General features: G+C 41.8%; 1 protein-coding gene across 1 annotated transcript; it reads right to left on the bottom strand.

The window, feature by feature from the left end:
• Nucleotides 1–3,007: 3,007 nt before the first annotated feature.
• Nucleotides 3,008–25,014, bottom strand: LOC138855050 (cytochrome P450 2U1-like). The gene is made up of 9 exons (XM_070101849.1): nt 24,830–25,014; nt 22,289–22,452; nt 16,945–17,084; nt 15,182–15,372; nt 12,795–12,991; nt 11,900–12,062; nt 10,609–10,789; nt 4,943–5,039; nt 3,008–3,759 (listed from the first exon to the last, which is right to left on the bottom strand). The coding sequence occupies exons 1-9, from the start codon at nt 24,994–24,996 to the stop codon at nt 3,560–3,562; spliced, it is 1,500 nt and encodes a 499-aa protein (XP_069957950.1). The 5' UTR covers nt 24,997–25,014; the 3' UTR covers nt 3,008–3,559.
• Between the last annotated feature and the right edge of the window lie 4 nt (nt 25,015–25,018).

Below are 25,018 nucleotides of genomic sequence, written 5' to 3'. Positions count from 1 at the left end.
CCTGAAGCCAGCAGGAAGGAGCAGGTACAGGCCAATATCTCCTGACGGTCCAGAGGGCAAAACCCCTCCCCGTTGAGAAGGACAGGTAGAGTGAAAGTGTGCACCCCAAGTGTGCACAAGGCCACACAGAGAGTAGTCCGTGCAGAGTGATAACGTAGGTACCACAGCAGGAAGTGTTCCACTGTCTCAGGCTGTGAGGGACACCATGGGCAGTACAGAGAGTCCGTCATCCGAAGGCAGTACAGATGAGCCGCCAGTCTCAGGTACCTGACTCAAAGGCAAGTCAGTGCAATGACCACCGAGCAGTTGGGATGGCAAGCCCAAGGGCAGGGGCCATTAAAAGTTCAGACGGAACCCAACACCGAAGAAGAGAGGGAGTGTGCCAGGCCCTCTTGCCAATGATGATGGATTCCCTTCCAAACAACCCTTGTGAAATCACTGTGGCCCAGAGCAAGAGAGGTAATAGTATGAAGTGTGTGTGCAAGGGAGGCTGCCTGATCTGCCACTTCATTGCCCTGAATTCCAACATGGGCGGGTACCCACTGAAGGGAGTTGCTCCAACCTGGGCTCCACAAGAAGTGCAGGAGGAGAGATTGTGTCCAATGAATGAGGACGCGCAGTGACCGTGGATGGGCAGAGCACAAAAGTTCCAGGGAGGATTGGGAATCAGAGAAGAGAACCAATGGTTGTGGGGGAATGTGATCTAGGACAAAAGCCAGAGCCTGGTGAATGGCGAAGAGCTCCCCTGCCAGAACAGAATGAGCAGGGGCAGACCGCCAGGTTTGACACAGGGAGAGATTAGTGAAGAAGGCCGCAGAGGATGTGGAAGGGGGGGAGGTCTGTGCTGAGCCATCCATGTAAACGGAGAATGAAGAGCCATATGTAACAGAGCAAAACTCTTCAAAGAGAAATGCAGTGAACTGAGGGGGTTCCCTGTTCCTGTAGTGCCAATCCAGGTGAATGTATCACATCAGGTCCAGCCAGGGGAAGACCAGAGAGTGGAGAGGGGAGGGAGTCATTACAAGTGCAGGAAGTGTAAGGTAGGTCAGGGAATGCTGGGCCCTGGCTACAAAGGAAGGCTGAACCAAACGTGGGGGGACAGAGGCTGTCTCCCACATCTGTGGAGAGAGGTGGCAGGGGTGAGTACAAGGCAGAGAGGCCAGAAACAGCAACCAATATTTCCCAATTTGATCAGTTAAAACCTACACCTTAACCCCGTCACAAAAGACTTTCACACGCGACAGTCAGTAACTGGCTTTCCAAAGGCCGCAGAGTTCAATTAATGAATATTAAAACATATGGACGGTGGAACACTGGAATAGGTCTATTGGCCCATTGTAGGCAGGTCTAGCTCGCACTCACTCACCTATTCATGTAACTGTCCAACCTACATTTCAAGCTATGAGAAGTCCTCGTTTCAATGACGCTACTTAGGACTGTCCAGTTCATCCATGACTCTACTGTCAAACTAGAACTTCCCTCCATCCCTTCTAAATCCAAATATGTTTAAGTTGAACCAATTGCTGCAAGTCCTGTTTATGTTAAACATCTTCGTTATTTTTATATATTGCAGTTTTAAATTTAAAGGGAGGCATAACCAATTTGGACCGATTTTTTCCTCTAGTCCTATTTCTTTCATTTTTGGTGTATGCGAAGATGTGTTCATGAAACTTACTCAATGTAAGTTTCAATAAGATTATATTAGATTAGATTTTGCCACCGAAGTGGCTAGTTTATTGTGCCCGGTGGCCTGGTGGTTAAAGCTCCCGCTTCACACACGGAGGGCCCGGGTTCGATTCCCGGCGGGTGGAAACATTTCGACACGTTTCCTTACACCTGTTGTCCTGTTCACCTAGCAGCAAATAGGTACCTGGGTGTTAGTCGACTGGTGTGGGTCGCATCCTGGGGGACAAGATTAAGGACCCCAATGGAAATAAGTTAGACAGTCCTCGATGACGCACTGACTTTCTTGGGTTATCCTGGGTGGCTAACCCTCCGGGGTTAAAAATCCGAACGAAATCTTATCTTATCTTATATCCATCCTGTGGACGGTAGCGCAAGATTATTATTATTATAATCAAGGGGGAAGCGCTAAACCCGGAGGATTATACAGCGCCTAGGGGGGGGATGTGGAAGACATTCAGGCTTAATTCGGGGAACTGGAGCACAGATCCAATTCCCTAAATCAAGAGCCCCTCACCAACATCAAGGAACCTTCCTTGAGGGGGGTAGCGCAAGAGCATATGGATACACAAAAGGCCTAGGAACTAGGCCCCAAAAGGGTTAACAGGTGTACATATGGGTTTATATTTACATATCTACAGTTCACTTATCTATTATAAGCAAATTTAGAAAATTTACTTAGTGTATCTGGTATCTTATTTTCATTGATAAGATATCTTGACATGTCACATAGGTTATTATACTGTCTGTCTCTGTATTCCTCAATAAGTGGACAATTAAGCACATAGTGTTCAAGACAGTGACTATATACCTGATCACATAATTTGCATTTAGTTTGATCATCATCTGTGTGTCTCCCAAACTGCCAGAAGTAGTTGGTACTTATAAAACAATATTAGCGCGATGTTCTCACTGGCGGTAATCTTGGAATTATCTTTAGTTATTCTACAAAAAATAAAGTTTCTAAGTTTTTTACATCCGCAAAATATCTTGCCCTTTACTCCCACACAAATCCCAAAATATTTGGAATAATTCCAATAGTATTCGTCAATCCAATTGTAGAACAATAATTTTCTTATTATTCCTGTCAATATTATTGCATTTACTTTAATAATAAACGGTGGGCTTCATGAAATAAGTCAGTAACTTATTTCCGAGATAATAGCCTGAAACACCCAGCCAGCCTCTCGTCTAGGATTTTTTTTTTTCCGAGAAAATCGCTTTTGTTTTAGTGTTTACTGGTGATCTAGTGTAGTTAGCTTCTCCAGAATACCGTTTTCTCTTACTGAAGGTCAAAGAACACGTTATAGGAAGGAGGGGAAATTATTTTATTTTTGATATCCCTTGCAAGTTTACAATGTGGTTGACATATTGTAGGAAGTATATTTACATAGGTGGCTTACAGTGAAGGTTTATAATGATTTGTAGTGCAAAGAGAGCCACTATCATGCCTTGGCATTACGGGCACTCAGCCGTAATGCCAAGAAGCTTTTGACCAATGAGATGTTTTAATCTATTGTTTATCCATTTAGGATCATTTTTGTTTGACCTAATTTCCCTATTCGGAACATAAGTTGTCTGAGCAGCTAGAACTATGCTCTGGAAAACGTCATATTGGCAACCATCACCGTCTACCTAACGGTGGCATTCCATTTCCAGGTCATTCCATTTCAACCCACCCATGTAATTTCTCAGTCCTATGAAATCAGCCAAGTGGAAGTCAGGGACAGAGATTTGATTACAGTTATTAGGGTAATTCCATGATATGTTAAAACTGAGTGATTTGTAATCACTCAGTTTGTGTTGTTATATTACATCTATATTATTTAATAGCGCTAACAGTTGGAATATACTTCACGTAACTAGAGTTATGTAGCTAGCTGTGTAAGAATGGCGCTGCTCTGTGGTCAATCTGAACGGGGAACTCTAGAGGGTTGAGAGTGATTCCTAACACATAACGAGTATGAGGTACCTCCTGCCCCGGTGGGACGCTGACGATGTATCGCTGCAAGAACCCCGTCAGGAAGAGAAACGCCTCAATCCTCGCCAGGGACTCTCCAAGACAGTTCCTCCTCCCTGTGGAGAATGATTTGCTTAAGCATTTTCAGTCAGTCTGCTCAATTGATTTAAAGCCCCCTGATGTGTTTAGTATATGTATTTAGAAAGTAATGTCAATTGTGAAACCTGGACCTCTTTGGCACGAAACATAAACTGAGAAGGGTAAATAATTTTAATGTTCAATGTAATGGGGAGCCCATCACTTTGGTTTCATCAGTAAAATATTTGGGAATCCCCTTCGACCCATGCATGTCAGGAGAATTGATAGGGAACAGTGTAGTAAAGAAAGCGAATGCCAGACTGAAGTTCCTGTATAGACAAGCACAGTGTCTACCTACTGAGGCTCGCAGGACCCTATGTCTAGCCCTTATACAATGCCATATGGATTACGCTTGCTCTTCTTGGTACTCTACCTTGACAAAAAAACTGAAAGATAGACTGCAAATCACCCAGAACAAAATCGTAAGATTCATCCTGGGGCTGGGACCAAGAGAACATGTAGGCCAGGATGAATTACAGCAGTTGGATATGCTGAATGTTGAAGACAGAGTAAAACAACTGAAGCTAAATCATGTTTATAAAATTGCTCACAAACAATGTCCAGAATATCTTGCTGTCAATTTTGTCAAGGTTGGGAACCAGAGCAATCATAGTACTAGGGGGAGAGAGCACAACTTTGTAGTACCCACAGTCAGTGGCCAGGCTTCAAACACCTTTTATTGTACAGCAATAAAGGAATGGAACAGACTGCCCGCACATGTCAAAGCCAGTCATAGCATGAACCAGTTCAAGTAGAGTGCCAAAAGGTGTCTGATGAATGTAGCTACAGAAAGGGAGGGGAATGATTTTCTATTTTTTAGCTAACATACGTGTAAATTTTACCTTATTCCTAGTAATGACCCTCGTGTAGTAGATAGTCTTAATGACCCTCGTGTAGTAGATAGTCTTTTTAGTATGATAATAAGATGTTATCATTGTAGAATAATAAGAAAATATTATAACCTTTATATTATAATAATAAGGTAAAAGGACCCCAATGGAAATAAGTCACTCTGTCTGACTTTTTTGGGTTATCCTAGGTTCTCTACACATATGCTGCTATGTATGATAATTCTATGTAACTGTATTTGTGTATACCTGAATAAACTTACTTACTTACTTAAGGATATGCGATCCTGGGGGTGTCCACGAGAAGACTTACCGAGGGAGAAGGCCACCATGTTTTTAGTGTGTAGCAGCTGCTGACCTGAATCGCTCAAGAACCTTTCAGGACGGAAGATCTCAGGGTCCACCCACATCTGTTGATGAAATGGAATGTACACATCCGCAGGTGCGCCTACTGAACACGTACCTGACTGTACTGAACATGTATGCACGCATACAAAATACGCGTTTTGAATACACAGGCACGCATACCAAAAATGGATGTACTCATAAGAACATAAGAAAGAAGGAACACTGCAGCAGGCCTACTGGCCCATGCAAGGAAGGTCCAAGTCACCTACTGGCTTATGGCACTGACCCAACCTAGTCAGGTCCAGGTCACATCCGCTTAAGGAAGGAGCACGACATCGGACCCACTAGCACAAGCTAGTTAGGTCCTAATCATGTATTTATCTAACCTATTTTTAAAACTACACAACGTTTTAGCTTCAGTGATGGTACTTGGGAGTTTGTTCCACTCATCCACAACTCGGTTACCAAACCAGTGCTTTCCTATATCCTTCCTGAATCCGAATTTTTCCAACTTAAAACCCTTGCTGTGAGTCCTGTCTTGGCTAGATATTTTTATCACGCTATTTACATCCCCCTTATTCCTGTTTTCCATTTATACACCTCAATCACATCCTCCATAATTATATGCCTTTCTAGAGAGTGCAGATTCAGTGCCTCAGTCTATCCTCGTAGGGAAGATTTCCGATACATGGGATCAACTTCGTCATCCTCCTTTGGATGTTTTCCAGTGCATTTATATCCATTCTGTAATACGGTGACCAATATTGTGTAGCATAATCTAAATGAAGCCTAACCAAGGATATATGGAGTTGAAGAACAACCTGAGGAATCCTGTTATTTATGCTTCTTGATATGAAGCCAAGGATTCTGTTTGCTTTATTGCTAACACTTATGTATTGTTGTTCTGATTTTAGATTACTGCAAACCAGAACTCCCAAATCCTTTTTGCAATTAGTAATATTAAGATCTACATTATTTAGTTTATATGTGGCATAGTTATTGTAGAGAAATTTTCTCCAGGAGGGGGTATCAGCCCCCTTCAGCCCCTTTCAACAACTTTCAGCCCCGAGGGGCCCAGCCCTCTCAGAAGGGGCAAGCATCTTGTTTACTGCTACAGCAAGTAATTGATACCAGATGCAGTACAAGTATGTGACGTGGTCAAGCGACCACCGCTCCTTGCAGGAGTCCAGTGTTGCAAAGTGTAGTTTAATAAAAGACAGTCCATCCCTTAGCAGGACAAGGAAAATCCTGCTCCCACTTTATTACCATGGTAAAGATAGTGTACATTGTTGTCTATGCTTAAGACAGCAAGAATCAAGCATTCTGCTTTGCTTCATGGAGGAAGTGGCAAGGAAGCAAAAGTACTAGGTCAGCTTTTCCTTTAAGTTCGAGGGGCATTGGAGTGGGATAGGATGCTGTGAGGTCAGATTACTTTTCACCCGACTGGGAGTCACACTGACGCCAGGATAACCAACAAAGAACACTGATCCGTGCATTAGTGTGAACAAGGTGTCTCACAAAACACGATAAACACTTACAGAGAAGTGTGATCAGCTTCTTTAGTGACATTATGGTGTGAACAATTATTGATGAGCAGTGTAACAATGAGTGTTGCGATCCAACAGAGTGTAGTGCGACATTCTTCAAAGAACACTATTCTTCAATCAACTCGACAGATATCCGGGCGTAACTACGGGTCAGATACATATACCCAGGTAAGTGTTCGAGCTCGTGATGTACTACTATTGACTGCGCAGTTGAGTATAAGTTACGAGTCAGTCACCTATCATAAACCCTGGTGATAAGCGGACTTTTGAGTCCACACAAGTACGTACGTCAGCCATCAGTGAATGAAATATGCTGACATAACACCCCATAGGGGTAATTTATAATCATACATAATATAATCTTTTACAGCTCGTTAAGAAGTGGACGAGACAGTTTCTTAAGACCTCGTCTGCAGGGGCGGCTGTGTGGACGATAGCTGTCTTATCAGCTAAGTACTCCCTATATTTAATCTTTAACCTTAGCTGGTAAACCATTTCTCAACAGTTATTTTCCTGTCCAACATCTGACCTGAGTTACTCTTAAGTGGGCCTATTTTTTCCCTAATCTTACTTCTGTATACCAGAAAGAACCCTTTTGGGTTAGTCTTCGAATCTCTTGCAACTTTAGCCTCAATCTCTTTTTGCTTTTCTTATCCCCTTTTCTAATTCTCTCTAACTAAATATATTGATTTCTGAACTGCTTATATATGCCTCTCTTTTGACCAATGAGATGCTTTAATCCTTTGGGATCATTTGTTTTTAGATCTAATTTCCTTACACAGAACATAAGTTGTCTGGTAGCTAGAACTATGCTCTGAAAAACGTCATACTGGCAACCATCACCACCTACCTGACCCGTACTCAGGTTATTCTAATTCAGCCCATCCAGGTAATTTCTCAGTCCCGTGAAATCATCCAAGTGGAAGTCTGGGACAGACTTGATTGCAGTTATTTGGGTAATTCCATGATAAGTTATTTGAGAAATTCTGTGATAGCTATTTTTGGTAATTTCATGATAAGTTATTGCTCAAGACAAGTGAAATTTGGGATAACCCCAAAGTATTGGATGCAAAAGTTAGGGGGAAACGAATTCTAACCCTATGCTAAATATTCTTCCTAACAGCCACAGGGACCACAGTTATCATGGTATCAAGGGTGGTTGGAGGCAGAGGCTGCTACGACCCGGACTGCAGCTAAAAGTGGAGAAATATTCCGAGTTGCTACGACTGTGGTAAAAAGAAATCTTATAGTTTCGCTCAGAGTAAGGCTTTATCGGAGTGAAATGCTGTCCCAGTAGAAGCTTGTTCCGCAACATGTCCTTCCTTCAAACCGCGGAACGGGCGGGGATTGAACCTATGGGAAGCGAGTCCTAAAACTCCAGGCAAGTGTGTAAGCCACTGGGCCATCGGGCTACAAAATATGATTCTTATATTGTAATCAGCTGGCCCAGTGGCTTACGCATTGGCGCAGAGTGTTAGGGCTCACTTACCGTGAGTTCAGGCCCCGCCCGTTCTGTGGTTTGTTTACAATCGTGTTATGATTTCGTGAGTCGTGTCTTTCCTACACTGTCAGTGCGTCATTTAGATTTATGCCCGTTTTTGAACAATGCTTAATAATCTTGTTTACGGTCTACTCTCGATTATAATAATTAGTTTTCCCTGTCAATAGTAAAGCATTCCTAGTTTAGGAATATAACGTAAATTTTATTTCTGTGATATTCTATCACAGAAATAAAATTTACGTTATGTATAGAATAACGTAAATTTTAGTTCTGCAATATTCTAGTCTTTCCTGCCGAAAATGAAAGCCATAAATATTGTTATTTTTTAACACACTGGTCATTTTCCTCCGAGGCATGGTGATCCGAAAAAGAAACACTTTCACCATCATTCACACTATCACTGTCTTGCCAGAAGCGAGCAGATACGACAGTTCAGATGTCACTTAAAACAACGGATATAGCCCCACTCCATTAAGGTGGCAGCAAAGCATTAGCTAAGAACTATAGACCAATAGCTCTGACGCCCCACATCATAAAAATCTTTGAAAGAGTGCTAAGTAGCAGGATTACAAATCACCTGGATTCCCAAAATCCTCACAATCCAGGGCAACATGGGTTCAGGGCAGGTCGCTCCTGCCTCTCACAACTACTGGATCACTATGATATGGCCTTGGATGCACTGGAAGAAAATCATAATGCAGATGTAATATACACAGACTTTGCAAAAGCATTTGACAAATGCGATCATGGCGTAATAGCCCATAAAATGCGTGCTAAAGGAATAACTGGGAAAGTGGGAAGATGGATCTTCAACTTCCTAACAAATTAAACACAAAGAGTAGTGGTCAACAGAGTAAAATCAGAGGCTGCCATAGTGAAGAGCTCTGTTCCACAAGGCACAGTACTCGCCCCCATCTTATTCCTCATCCTCATATCAGACAGACAGAGATACACCACAGCACCGTATCATCCTTTGTGGATGATACTAGGATCTGCATGAGGCTGTCATCTGCTGAGGACGCGGTTAACCTCCAAGAAGATATAAACAAAGTTTTCCAGTGGGCAACGGAAAACAATATGATGTTCAATGAGGACAAATTCCAACTACTCCGTTATGGAAAACTGGAGGAGATAATAACTAGAACAGAGTATACTACAAACTTTGGCCATACAACAGAGCGGAAAAATAATGTAAGAGACCTGGGATTAGTAATGTCTGAGGATCTCACTTTCAAGGATCACAACAGTGCCACAATCACAGATGCAATCACAAATGAGAACGTTCAAAACGAGAGATGCCAAGCCAATGATGATCCTTTTCAAATTACTTCTTCTCTCTAGGCTGGAATACTGCTGTACATTAACATCTCCATTCAAAGCAGGTGAAATTGCAGATCTAGAGAGTGTACGTATAAGTTCTGTCAAGCATCTTAACTACTGGGAACGCTTGGAAGCACTTGACTTGTACTCGTTGGAACGCAGGGGAGAGAGATATATCATAATCTACACTTGGAAAATCCTGGAAGGAATGGTTCCGAATCTGCACACAGAAATCACTCCCTACGAAAGTAAAAGACTGGGCAGGCGGTGCAAAATGCCCCCAATTAATAGTAGGGGCGCCATTGGTACACTAAGAGAAAACACCTTAAGTGTCCGGGGCCCAAGACTGTTCAACAGCCTCCCATCAAGCATTAGGAGAATTACCAATAAATCTCTGGCTGCCTTCAAGAGAGAGCTGGACAGATACCTAAAGTCTGTGCCGGATCAGCCGGGCTGTGGCTCGTACGTTGGACTGCGTGCGGCCAGCAGTAACAGCCTAGTTGATCAGGCCCTGATCCACCGGGAGGCCTGGTCATGGACCGGGCCGCAGGGGCGTTGATCCCTGGAATAACCTCCAGGTAATCCAGGTAACCAGGTCCCTCCAAACAACAAATATCTTTATGCCCTACTTTAGAGGGCAGTCACTACTTACTTCCCACCGCCAGGACTCAAGTCCAGCTAACCGGTTTTCCTGAAGCCCTTCACAAAATGTTACCTTGCTCACACTCCAACAGCTCGTTATGCCCCAAAAACCATTGCCTCCACTCACTCCTATCTAACATGCTCACTCAAGCCTACTGGATGTCCAACCCCTCAAAACCAAGCACACTATCTCCCTCAGTCCTCTCCTAGGAGTCGAATGGATCAGAATGTTCCTTGGGATATATTACTAGGAAGATGGGGGATCAGAAGTCTTTGAATGGGATATCAAGAAGAGTCATCGCTCCTCCATGGCAGCAGAAGTCAGCGAAAAACTTAATAATAATAATTATAATAATAATTATTATTATGTTTATTATTATTTCTAACGTATACAGGTTTAGTTGACATCCCCAGGGAGCGACCCACACCACTCGGCTAACACCTAGGTACTAGGTGAACAGGGACAGCAGGTTTCTTAGGAAACACGTCCTAATGTTTCCACCCGTACTGGGGATCGAACCACGGACCTCAGTGTAAGAGCTGAGTGCATTATCCATCGAGCTTCGGGACACCTATTTCCAACCATGATAGTAAACCAACAAGAAACAAGCCAGACTTGACCTGCTTGTCCCAGTGGATGCCGCGGATGTTGCCGATGACCCAGGTCCTCTTAGGAATGCGGTAACCCCCAAGGGTCGTTTCCACAGGGTTGCTGTGCATCACCAGGGGCAGGATGGAGCCATAGCGGAACACCTCCATCAGGAAGGCCTCAGTGTAGGGCATCTGCTGTCGGTCTTCGTAACTAGAAATTAGAAAAAGAGATAATTTCTCAAGAATTGTAATGTATTGCTGGGCTTGTAGCTGAAGATTATTATTATTATTAGTAGTAGTATTAAACAGAAATGTTAAACCCACGAGGGAACTAAAAAGAGAACTACATTGAAATAAATACTGATGAACCACAATTTAGCTTGTGTCATTATGAAAGATCGTATCATGTTTGATTGGAACAAAGTGTCAAATGAATAGTACTAGAGAAGGAAAAAGAAAACCGAGAGAATAGGTTAGGTTATCTAAAGTTTGTCAGGAAACAGGACAAGTGTTTCGTGACGCGGGTCTTTGTCATATGATGACCCGCAGCTGGAGTTTTTGGTCATCTGACCGAGACCTTTCCCTGGATTACCTATCCAGCCCTTTAAAAATTATAGTTATGATTATAACCATTGTATTTCAACTTATTAAGAAAACAGTTATGTAAACTGTAGTCTTCCATGTTTTGTGTGAAACACTGAACTATGAATGGAGGGGGGGGGGACAATGTTCAGGTCAGTCAGGGCCGGGTCTTTTATGACCCATCCACTCTGGCTCTTTTGGAGCTCTGCTTTCTCTAGATTTTATGTAACTGCTGTTTTTCTTTACCACCAGCCATGGCATTTATAAGAACAAATGTTCTGCTCTTAGAAGACATCTGGTGGCATTTTCATGAAATAGAAAGTTCCTGCTGGAGCAGTCTTCAACCCAGCTGTTCGATGTATTACAGTGTTTGAGTTTCTGCTAAAAAAAATCATAATGTCAAAAGCAATTAAAAAAATCACATTTTTTACTGTCACTGATAGTCTGCGGGACTCCTTGGAGCAACTTGTAGCTTCTAATGAAAAACGGCTCTTCATTTAATTCTTCACTTCAGCATTAAACTCATCTGAATCGCTAAACCCAAGGAGTAATGAAGGTTCGATTTTAAATTTGCAAGTCGCGAGACACTACCAAGTTGTCCTCTAGTTTACCTTCTAGATCAGAGAAAATGGGACAAAATTACAACAGAAAAAGCATATCTACACACGTATTTGAATATTACAACTAAATCTACTGCTTCATTAATAATAAGTGGGTGTTTATTGTTAGATGTGCTCACGTTGGCAAACGATCAGTGCCGATGTTAGCTTCCAGCTCCTGGAATAGTTTGTCTTGGATCTCAGGGTGTCTGATGAGGAAGAGGAAGCACCAGCGGAGGGTGGTGACTGTGGTATCCAGACCCACGATGAACAGGTCGCTCATCAGCCACTGCAGTTGTTGATCTAGAATAAGATAGGCGACGGCGAGGCATTGAAATTATATTTTTAAATGGTTAATATAAATTTCTGTGCCTTTGTTGTATTATGGTGTAGGTGTTTTCAACGCTTTTCTTTATTATAAGCTAAAGTGGACCTGCACACCTTACTAACCACTGGGAAAGCAGTATTTTACTTCCACTGAAAAAAATAGAAGAGAAACTTAATTAAAGCCACTGGGAGCTTTACTTTTATTTATTATATTATTGAGAGAGGAAACCTTTTTACAAAACATTTTGTAGCTTCATCAATGAGTTTTTCCTCATTATTTTACCATTGTGATAAGAAAACGTCTATGGCAATATGAGTGAGACACTTATATAGAAGCATATGTGGTATTGTCACGTATATAGAAGCATATGTGGTATTGTCACGTATATAGAAGCATATGTGGTATTGTCACGTATATAGAAGCATATGTGGTATTGTTACTTATCTACGTATAGTTTAATTTACAGTAGGTAACACATTTTAATTCAGTTACTTGGGATGCGACCCACAACAGTCGACTAACACTACTTTACTGTTAGAGGAAAAAAGAGTAGCAAATTCATCGAGATTAATTACACGTTTTCCTCCTTCCAAGATTCGAACCCGAGTCCTTTCGGTTGTGAGGCGAAAGCTATACTGTTAAAAGTAACAGTTACATTTTCCCTTCCTAGCCGATCTCAGCTCTCGCGCCCCGAGGACTGTTCTTACCTGTGAAGGTGACGTCTGCTTCTCTCTGAGCCTGACGGTGACTTTCCTTCAGGTACTCGTAGAGGTAGTCATTACCCCGGGCAGGGTCATCCAGGGTGGCCTTGTGTTGGGTAATTATGTTCTTATAGTGTTTGAGGCGACGGCTCATGCTAAGCCCTACCTTCAGGGCTTTGAACCTCAGGAATGTCCCGATGAACCTTATTGAGGAGAATAAACATTACGTGATGAACCTTATTGAGTAGAATAAACATTACGTGATGAATCTTAGAGTACACATGGAGAGGGTTTCGGGGGGTCAATGCCCCCGCGGCCCGGTCTGTGACCAGGCCTCATAGTGGATCAGGGCCTGATCAACCAGGCAGTAGAATAAACATTACCTGAAATTTTTTAAGGATTCAGAAAAAAATAGCCATTATTTCAGAAATAGAAATTTAGAAATTCTCCTTTCAGGCAGAGCTTCCGATGGATATTAACCACCAATATAATTTTTGAAACATACTTAAGTGTTGTTTTTACCATTAATAACTTAATCATTATTATAGTTAGTGAGTAAAATCTGTATGTCAGATATATGCAAGCATAACCAAGAGCTTTCCATTAAATATGTGTAACATGTCACCCATTCTTATAACAATTGTTTTCTGTACTTAATGAATTCAAACACTTTCTATTAATATCCATGATACAACAAAACTTCTGATACCTCGTAGCATAAAATCATTCTCCTAAGATAAAGCCTTGTATATTATGTTAGAACGATTAGTCACTGCATGACAGTGTCCTCCACTGAAGACACTGCAGGACTCCAGGTGGACATCAACATGAACCGCAGAAAACTATGTTCAATGATTAGAAATTTCAATTACTCCGATATGGAAAACGTGATGAAATTAAAACTATATCGGATTATAAAACAAATTCCAATCACACAATAGAGCGAAAAACTTATGTAAAAGACCTGGGAGTGATCATGTCAGAGGATCTTACCTTCATTGTATCAATCGCATCTGCTAGAAAAATGACAGGATGGATGATGAGAACCTACAAAACTAGGGATGCCAAGCCCATGATGACACTCTTCAGGTCACTTGTTCTATCTAGGCTGGAATATTGCTGCACACTAACAGCACCTTTCAAGGCAGGTGAAATTGCTGACCTAGAAAATGTACAGAGAACCTTCACGGCGCGCATAACGGAGATAAAACGCCTCAATTACTGGGAGCGCTTGAGGTTCCTGAACCTGTACTCCCTGGAACGCAGGCGGGAGAGATACATGATTTTATACCAGCCGGGCAGTAGTTCGTACGTCGGGTTGCGTGCGGCCAACAGTAACATTCTGGTTGATCAGGACCTGATCCACCATGAAACCTAGTCACAGACCGGGGAGCGGGGGGGGGGTTGACCCCCGTAACCCTCTCCAGGTAAAGCTTGACTGACATCGTTGATATGATGTAATTTTTTCTATAAAAAGCTTTTCACTTTCATACACGAGCACCGTCAGACTGACTATGGGACCTGGACTCAAAACCCTAAATATTTTTTGCGCAGCCGCATTCAGGGCGAGCATCGGCTGCACCATTATTATTACTGTTATTATTATAGTGCTAACTGTAAGCAAGAGTCTACCTAAGAAATACAGTATTGGTCATTAAATACAGCTTCAGATTTTTGGATTCATGCTTCAATGCTGACCTGAGTTATTATGGAATTTCTATAGTGTAACTGAGGCGAATTAAAAGGTAAAAATGCAAGAAAGTGAAGATTTAAATGTTAACCTGAAGAGGCTGGCATTATTTTTGGAGGATGGGGAGAAAATGAGTGAGGGAAGCGAAGAGGAGGAGAAGGAGGAGGAAGAGGAGGGGGAGGGGGAGCAGGAGGATGGAAGGTTAAATGTAGTGTCCTCTTTAGCTTAAGTAAAATAATAATAATTAACAATAATGATAATAATAGACCTCGCTGTTATTGTTGTCGTTATATTTTAGGGCCACCGACATGTGACGTCGTACAGAGCAGCACACCTCTACTCCCTCTCCTTTAACTTGGTCATGATTGTGACCAGATCTACCCGAGTTCATTACCTTTGTATCTTGTTGAGCTATCAAAACTTTGGGGCCCAGTCCCTGGACTCATTATGTACCTCTGTAATCCTTTGACTACCGCCCACAGGATGGGGTGCATAATAAAGATGTTAAACTAACTCTCTCTTTTGTGTTAGTGTGACTTTGTAAATGGCCCAAGTTGGACCGAAACGTCGTCGTAAGCTTCTGTTTCATATGTGCAGATTATTTGTGAATGTATCCCGGCGTCCCCAATTAAAAACAAAAACTGCATACACTCGTAACTAAACGCGAAATGAGGGCAGTAGCAAAAGAGCAGCTGCGACTGACTGTATGACAGGGGTGTAGTTGAGGAAGCCGCCCTGTTCCACTAGGGTTAAGGCCATGGCCAGGGAGTTGATGTGCTCGTGCAGGTGGGGGTCACCCATAGCAAACCTCTCCCCCACCACGATGCGCCACATGACGTTCAAGACGGAGGTAGCCAGGTCATAGTGCAGGTTGTAGGGACGACCAACGTGCTCCTGAGAGATGATCGTTATTAGTGTTGATTAATATTAAAAATTATTAATTACTAACAAGTATGAATAATAATTGTTAATGTTATGATTAATTACTATTATTATGAATAATTATTATTTACTATTGATTACGAATTCTTATTTACTATTGATTATGAATTACTATTTTGCAAACAAAAATAGTGAAAATTCAATTCCATGTTCAGTAATCACGAGACAGACACGATATAGAGTCTCTCTGATAATAACATGGGTGCCTAAGTTAAAATTGCTTCCGAGTTCCAAACACTATTTCTGAACATTTGGTTCATGTCCGCCTGGAGCCTTGCGGTGTCTTCAATGGAGGACACTGGCATGCAAATTCGGGTGTCATCTGCAAAGGAAGACACGGTGCTGTGGCTTACATCCCTGTCTATGTCAAGATATGAGAATGAGGAACAGAGTGGGAGCGAGTACTGTGTCTTGTGGAACAGAGCTTTTCACCGTAACCGCCTCAGACTTTACTCTGTTTACTGCTACTCTTTGTGTTCTGTTTAAGAAATTATAGAGCCATCTACCAACTTTTCCTGTTATTCCTTTATCACGCATTTTGTGCGTTATTACACCATGATCACACTTGTCGAAGGCTTTTGCAGTCTGTGTATATTACATCTGCATTTTGTTTGTCTTCTAGAGCATCCAGGACCTTGTCATAGTGGTCCAGTAGTTGGGACAACAGGAGCGACCTGCTCTAAACCCCTGTTGCCTTGGGTTGTGTAACTCGTGGGTATTTAGATGGGAGCGATCTTGCTTCTTAGAACCCTTTCAAAGATTTTTATGATATGGGACTTTAGCGCTATCGGTCTGTAGTTCTTTGTTATTGTTTTACTGCCCTCTATGTGGAGTGGGGTTATTTCTGTTGCTTTTAGCAGCTGTGGGACGACCCCTGTGTCCATGCTCCCTCTCCATAGGATGTTAAAAGCACATGATAGGGGCTTCTTGCAGTTCTTGATGAAACACGGAGTTCCATGAGTCTGGGCCTGGGCAGAGTGCATGGGCATCGTCATTTATCGCCTTGCAACTTATATATATATATATATATATATATATATATATATATATATATATATATATATATATATATATATATATATATATATATATATATATCCTGGTGGAAACATTAGGACGTGTTTTCTTAAGGCACCTACTGTCCATGGTCACCTATCAGTAAAATAGGTACCTGAATGTTAGTCGACTGGTGTGGCTCACATCCTGGGGGACAAAAAATCGACCTAATTTCCTTGAAATGCTCTGCGTAACAAAGGGCGCCCCTTTCTATATACTATAGTAGTATGTCATTGATGTCAACTAGGCCTTTATACTTTATACATGTACTTGTAGAAATAGAGATTATTATAAAATGGTGTAATTATAGAACCTTGCAGGTGATGAAAGAGTCATTACCGTGCAGGTAATGATGAGATATTACCTTGCAGATGAATAAACAGTCATTACCTTGAAGATTATTAAACAGTCATTATCATGTAGATGATTAAATAGTCAGTACCTTAAAGATAATTAAGCATTCATTACCTTGCAAGTGTTGAGAAACTCCTGAAGTTCGTGGTTCACATAGTTCTCCACGTTGGTGGCAGCCAGACCCAGCTCCCTCAACACACGAGCTGTGAAGCGTCGGGAATCTCTCCACACATCACCCTCTGCGTCGATGATCCCTGTTGGTGATGGTGGTGAGTATTGATGGTAGTGGCGAGTGGTGGTGAGTGTTTGTGGTGATGGTGAGTGTTGGTGGTGATGGTGAGTGTTGGTGGTGATGGTGAGTGTCGGTGATGGTGAGTGTTGGTGATTATGGTGAGTGTTGGTGAGTGTTGGTGGTGATGGTGAGTATTGGTGGTGATGGTGAGTGTTGGTGGTGATGATGAGTGTTGGTGGTGATGGTGAGTGTTGGTGGTGATGGTGAGTGTTGGTGGTGAGTGGTGATGGTGAATGTTGGTGGTGATGGTGAGTGTTGGTGGTGATGGTGAGTGTTGGTGGTGAGTGGTGATGGTGAATGTTGGTGGTGATGGTGAGTGGTGGTGGTGAGTGTTGGTGGTGATGGTGAGTGTTGGTGGTGATGGTGAGTGGTGATGGTGAGTGTTGGTGGTCATGGTGAGCGTTGGTGGTGAGTGTTGGTGGTGATGGTGAGTGGTGATGGTGAGTGTTGGTGGTGAGTGATGGTGGTGATGTTGAGTGTGGTGACAGCAGTAGTTTAGTATTAATATTTATGATGGCACTAATAATTATATATCCCCTCAAGGTGATATATTAACTCCCAGATTTTTGTCCGTCTTTCTTCTTCCTCTAAGATTTTCATATGGTTATGTGACAACGCCTCTTCTGGGATGTGTAGGGCAAAATCTGCCAGTTTTAATTTAAAATACCTTGTACAGTTCTCAGTACAATAAGCTTTTCTTGCTTAAGAAAAGCTTCGGGTAAGTTTTATGCTGTGTATGACCCAGTCTGCCCACTTTAATATTCCCTACACACACCTCATCATAATTGTTGATGCTTTTGCTCCTGTTGCTGATTAAAAAAAATAAACTTTTATTATTATATATTAAAAATATGTGTTGCTGGTGGTATTGTTGTATAGTTTATTGCGGAATGTTTGAGGCTGATGTTTTGAGTCGTGAGATATTTCTCTACAATGTGCAGGAAATAAAACACATGTTTGTAGGATATCCAGTACTTGACCTGAGAAATGTTTACAATTGTTCTGTCTGGAAATTAGATAATTAATGCTGAGAGAACCATAAGGTAAAAAAATGTATATTCTGAATACATTCCTGACAATATATAAATATAACTTGTTACTGCTTCATACTTATAGGGGTCTAAATAATAATAATAATAATAATAATAATATCTATTTCTACAAGTACATGTACAAGGTTTACATGATTTATGGTATAAACCTTGGTAATAAATACCGACAAGTTGGTTTAGAAAGACACGTAAGCAAACACTATGACATATTTATTAGAAAACGTTTCGGTCCTGGGACCTTGATCACTAACATACAGAGAACGAACGAAAGTTCAGGTAAGATCCCAAATGGGATGAGCAGGGAAGACGGGACAGACGAAGAACAGTGCTGGAGAGGAGTGTTCTTCTGTTTTCTAATCATGTCCAAGAATTTGTATTGATAAAGCCACTGGATGGCGAAACGTTTACAATAAAGATAACCAGATGTTGCACAAGTGTCTTAACTTTCATCTTGTCGGTATTGTATACCTGTCTTGCACAACAGTGTTCTTAGTCGTAGAAATAGAGTCAGGGCTTAACCCAGCAGCGAAGGCGATCGTGGGAAGAGAAAAGAAGAGAAATTCAGTCTCTTGTGTTGGGACTCCAGTGGGGTGAGCGGGGAGGAAGGGACATGCGACGTTTAGCGCTAGAGAGGAGTGTAGAACTGGACGAACGTGGGTCAGGGAATGGTACCTGTCATAGAGTATTGTGTGCATTAATGCATGAGTGAATTGTCGGGGCGATTCACTAATTAATAATCTTGAGGTTAATGATGAGCTTGGGGAAAGTGATCACAAATCACTTAGTTTCAATATATCATGGAATTACCCAGATAACTGCAATCAAATCTGTGTCCCAGATTTTCGCTTGGCCGACTTCATGGGACTGAAAAATTACCTGGGTGGGCTAAATTGGGATGTCCTGCCAATATGACGGTTTTCAGAGTATAGTTCTAGCTGCCCAGACTTTTGTTCCGAGTAGGGAAATTAGATCTAACAAAAATGATCCCAAATGGATGGACAATAGATTAAAACATCTCAATGGCCAAAAGAGGCATATATAGGCGTATCAAAAGAGGGGATGGGCAGTTAAGAAATCAATATATTCAATTAAAGAGAAATAAAGAAAGGAATAAGAAAAGCAGAAAGGGCTAAGGTCACAAGGGATTCAAAGAAGTTGCAGTGTCTGACAAACCTGTCAGACACTGCAACTTCTTGGGATCTTAATACTTGGGAATTCTTCGCTTGCCTAATTCTTGGGCACGACCTACTTCCACATTGAACAAATGTGACACCACCTATGACTGCTGCACCTCTCCTGCCAACGGTTTATAAGCTCCTCCTCCGCACGTATGCCGCATTCTATTCAAGATTGATGGACTGACCACATCGACTCAAGGTTGAGGGACTGATTACTTCATTCTTCTCCTGTTCTTCAAGATTCTCCTTTGTATGGACTGATGAAGCCACTGTGTGGCGAAACGTTTCATCAATAAAGATACCCAAGAGTGGTACATGTGTCTAATTTATCAACATGTCGGTTCTCTGAACCATTCATCTACAAACTGGCATAGTGCCTGATAAGTGGAAAATGGCAAATGTAATACCTATTTACAAGGCAGGTGACAGGTCCTTGGTTTCGAACTATAGACCAATAAGCCTTACCTCCATAGTGGGAAAATTTATGGAATCAATAATTGCCGAAGCAGTTCGTAGCCATCTTGATAGGCACAGATTGATTAATGAATCTCAACACGGTTTTACAAACTGGTGTTCCTGTCTTACGAATTTACTAATTTTTTTCACTAAGGTGTTTGAGGAGGTAGATCATGGTAATGAATATGATATTGTGTCTATGGACTTCAGTAAGGCTTTCGATAGAGTTCCGCTTCAGAAGCTATTGAGGAAACTTAAGGCACACGGAATAGGAGGAGAATTTTTTTCCTGGGTAGAGGCATGGCTGACAAATAAGCAGCAGAGAGTTTGCATAAATGGGGAGAAATCAGAATGGGGGCATGTCACAAGCGGTGTTCCTCAGGGGTCAGTGTTGGGCCCGTTGTTGTTCACAATTTACGTAAACGACATAGATGAGGGAATAAATAGCGACATAAGCAAATTTGCTGATGACACCAAAATAGGCCGTCCAGTTCATTCTAATGAGGACATTAGATCACTCCAGGATGATTTGAATAGACTGATGCAAGTAAGTAAGTAAGTAAATTTATTCAGGTATACACAATACAGTTACATAGAATTATCATACATAGCAGCATATGTGTAGAGAACCTAGGATAACCCAAAAAAGTCAGACAGAGTGACTTATTTCCATTGGGGTCCTTTTACCTTATTATTATAATATAAAGGTTATAATATTTTCTTATTATTCTATAATGAAGATAACATCTTATTATCATACTAAAAAGACTATCTACTACACGAGGGTCATTAAGACTATCTACAATACGAGGGAGAAGTGGCAGATGCAGTTTAATATTGACAAATGCAAAGTTTTAAATGTTGGACAGTTAAATAACCATGCCACATATAAACTAAATAATGTAGATCTTAATACTACTGATTGCGAAAAGGATTTAGGAGTTCTGGTTAGCAGTAATCTAAAACCAAGACAACAGTGCGTTAGTGTTCGCAATAAAGCTAACAGAATTCTTGGCTTCATATCTAGAAGTATAAATAATAGAAGTCCTCAGGTTCTTCAACTCTATATATCCTTGGTTAGGCCTCATTTAGACTATCCTGCTCAGTTCTGGTCACCGTATTACAGAATGGATATAAATGCTCTGGAAAACGTATAGAGGAGGATGACAAAGAGGATCCCATGTATCAGAAATCTTCCCTATGAGGATAGACTGAGGGCCCTGAATCTGCGCTCTCTCGAAAGGCGTAGAATCAGGAATAATATGATAGAGTTGTATAAATGGAAAACAGGAATAAATAAAGTGGATGTAAATAGCGTTTTGAAAATTTCCAGCCAAGACAGGACTCGCAGCAATGGTTTCAAGTTGGAAAAATTCAGATTCAGGAAGGATATAGGAAAGCACTGGTTTGGTAATAGAGTTGTGGATGAGCGGAACAAACTCCCGAGTACAGTTTTTCAAGCTAAAACGTTGTGTAGTTTTAAAAATATGTTAGATAAATACATGTGTGGGTGTGGGTGGGTGTGAGTTGGACCTGACTAGCTTGTGCTGCTGGGTCTAGTGCCGTGCTCCATCCTTGAGTGGAGGTGACCAGACTGGGTGGGTCATTGGGCTAATCCTGGGGGGTAGGTCATTGGGCTTATGCGGGGGGGGGGGACATGGACCTGCTCTGCATGGGTCAGTAGGCCTGGTGCAGTGGTCCTTCTTTCTTATGTTCTTATCATAAAAAACCATACCACGGGCGGGATTGAACCCGCGGTCAGAGAGTCTCAAAACTCCAGACCGTCGCGTTAGCCACTAGACCAGCTAGCCACAATAAGATTCGTCCAACTAGGTATATTTCCACCTGGCTAACGCGACGGTCTGGAGTTTTGAGACTCTCTGACCGCTGGTTCAATCCCGCCCGTGGTATGGTTTGTTTGCAATCGGTCATTACGATTTCGTGAGTCATGTTCTTATCATTCTTGCCAGACAACAGATATTATATTATCCATGTGTAATTATATCTATATATTGTTTATATTACAATGCGAATATTTTCAAGATATTGGCAATATTGAGCAGCGAATGGTACGTTGCAAATTTTTCATGCAAACAGCATAAGTTTTTTCTTTTTAATTTTATATAGTGCAACCCTGACTCGTGGACACTCCTTGTTCATTTCGGTGCGTACGAAATCTCTATAAAACTTTAATATTCATTATTCTCGGTTAGGGTAAGTTAAGCTATGTTTGGTTAAATGAATGAATGTTAATTTACACTTCGTTATATTTACTCTGCTGTAACGAAATAACTAAAGCAGTATGACATACATATGGGAGTATCTTGGTGACGCTCCCCCTATGGAAGGCCACTGCCGGGTCACTGGATGGAGAAGACCCGGACCAGGACCGGTCCTGCCGAACCTACTTGTACCTGTACTTGAGTATCTTCACAAGCACTGTAAAAAAAGAAAATAGTGAGGACGGATTGAGGGCTGACCTTTACCGCCCATTATGAAGCTAAATACTGTTCCCTTGGGCCTGTGGTTGAACATGTCGCCTTGCTTGACGAATGCTTGAGTCAACCAGTGGGAGGAGCTGATCACCACCACCCTCCGTAGCCCCAGCTGCACGCTACACAGTGGTCCGTACTCTGCAGCCAACCTGAAAAATATAAGTAATATGAGGAGTAAAGACAAAAGCATGCCTTAACAGCGGTGTCTGCAATATCGACGTCACGTGATTTCACTCACATTCTCTAATTGTGAGACAAACAGATTAGATTTTGCCACCGAAGTGGCTAGTTTATTGTACACCCCATATCCATCCTGTGGACGGTAGCGCAAGAGCATACGGATACACAAAAGGCCTAGGAACTAGGCCCAAAAAAGTTTAACAGGTGCACATATGGATTTATATCTACATATCTATAGTTCAATTATCTGTTACAAGCAAATTTAGTAAATTTGCTTAGTATATCTGGTATCTTATTTTCATTAATAAGATATTTTGACATGTCACATAGGTTATTATACTGTCTCTGTATTCCTCAATAAGTGGACAATGAAAAACAGAGCGACAAAAAACACACTGAAGAATAGTTAGGTTGATCCCACGTATCAGAAATCTTCCCTACGAGGATAGACTTAGGCCCTGAATCTGCATTCTAGAAAGGCATAGAATTAGGGGGGATATGATTGAGGCGTATAAATGGAAAACAGGAATAAAGGGAATGTAAATAACGTGCTAAAAGAATGGAAACAAGACAAGACTAGCGGCAATGGTTTCAAGTTGGAAAAAATTAGTTTTAGGTCCTGACAGGCCTAGGCCAGTAGGTGACTTGGACCTGTCTAGCATGGGCCAGTAGGCCTGTTGCAGTGCTCCTTCTTTCGTATATAAATATGTATTCCTAGATCCCGTTTTTGCCATTCGCTTTTGAAATATATTTAGGTAATCAATAGCCAAATATTTCTAACTTAACCCATAGAGAGAAGAGATCAGAGAGTTTACATTTCCCCTTCAAACAATGGTTCTATTTTACAGTGTAAATACAGTAACTCAAGTACACACTGACCTTCCACAAAAATAATAGTAATAATAATATATTAATATTGGTAGAATTACCGATAATACGTTAAGTAAAAGGACACAAATGCAACTAATGTGACATTTTCTTGTGGCAACGTTTCGCTCTCCAGGAGCTTTATCAAGCCGTTAAATAAAATGTCACATTAGTTGCATTTGTGTCCTTCTACCTAACAATAATAACATATATACACCTAGCTGATATCAATGACATACTATATAGAAAGTCCCTGGTTATGCAGAGCATTTCGGGGAACTTAGGTTACTTTTGTACCCAGACTTCTTGTACAACACTATGTACTGATAGTTGTGTCTGGAAGAGTTCTTGTACATAGATAGATGTAAGCCATAGCTCAGTTTCCTCCTTTGCGGATGACACCCGAATTTGCATAACAGTGTCCTCCATCGAAGACACTGCAACAATACGAAGTTCAATGAAGAGAAATTTCATCTATTCAGATACGGAAAACTTGAGGATATTAAAACTTTATCAGAGTTTAAAACAAATTCTGACCAAACAATAGAGCGAGAAACTAGTGTGAAAGATCTGAGAGTGATAATGTCAGAGCATCTCACCTTCAAAAACCACAACAATGTATCTACCTCATCTGCTAGAAAAAATGATAGGATGGATAATGAGAACCTTCAAAACTAGGGATGCAAAGCCCATGGTGATTCTCTTTAAATCGCTTGTTCTCTCTAGGCTGGAAAACTGCTGTACACTAACTGTCCCCTTCAAGGCAGGCGAAATTGCTGACCTGGAGAATGTACAGAGAACTTTCACAGCACGCATAAATACGATAAAGCACCTATAGTACTGGGAACAGTACTATAGGTGCTTTATTGATTTGTATTCCTTGGAACGCAGGCGAGAAAGATAAATGATAACATACACTTGGAAAATCCTAGAGGAATTAGTACCAAACCTGCACACGAAAAATCACTCCCTACGAAAGCAAAAGACTCGGCAGAAGATGCAGTATTCCCTCAATGAGAAGTAGGAGGCCAACACATTAAGTGTCAGGGGCCCAAGACTGTTCAACTGCCTCCCGGCATACATAAGGGGGATTGCATATAGACCCCTGACTGTCTTCAAGAAGGCGCTGGACAAGCACCTAAAGTCAGTACCTGATCAGCCGGGCTGTGGTTCGTACGTAGGTTTACGTGCGGCCAGCAGTAACACCCTGGTTGATCAGACCCTGATCCACCACGAGGCCTGGTCTTAGACTGGGCGGCGGGGGTGCTGATCCCCGAAACCCTGGGACGGACCTCAGTGTGTGAGCTGAATGCACTACCAACTGAGCTACGGGATACCTGCAAATATCACTACTTTTCACGTGTAAACACGGACCTTCTGCATGTGCACACGGAGCTTCCACATATGCACACGGACCTTCCGCAAATACATGCTGACTTTTCTCATGTACACACTGACCTTTCTAACGTACACGCTCACCTTCCGAAGTAAGTGATTGAGTCTTCCCAGAGAAGGTCGAAGAGACTGCCTACGAGGGGTAGACCCTTGGGTCCTGGTGGCATCCCCAGGTCATCAGGCTGGTTCAAGACCGAATATACCACCAGTAGCAGCAGCGCCACCAGTACCACCGTCATCCACCACCACATCGCTCACACACTCGCCACTGTG

This window comes from Cherax quadricarinatus, chromosome 1 (genome assembly GCF_038502225.1).
Source record: "Cherax quadricarinatus isolate ZL_2023a chromosome 1, ASM3850222v1, whole genome shotgun sequence".
NCBI classification, from domain to species: Eukaryota; Metazoa; Arthropoda; class Malacostraca; order Decapoda; family Parastacidae; genus Cherax; species Cherax quadricarinatus.
Note: the sequence above shows the minus strand (reverse complement) of the source record. Positions and strands in the feature narration are given on the sequence as shown.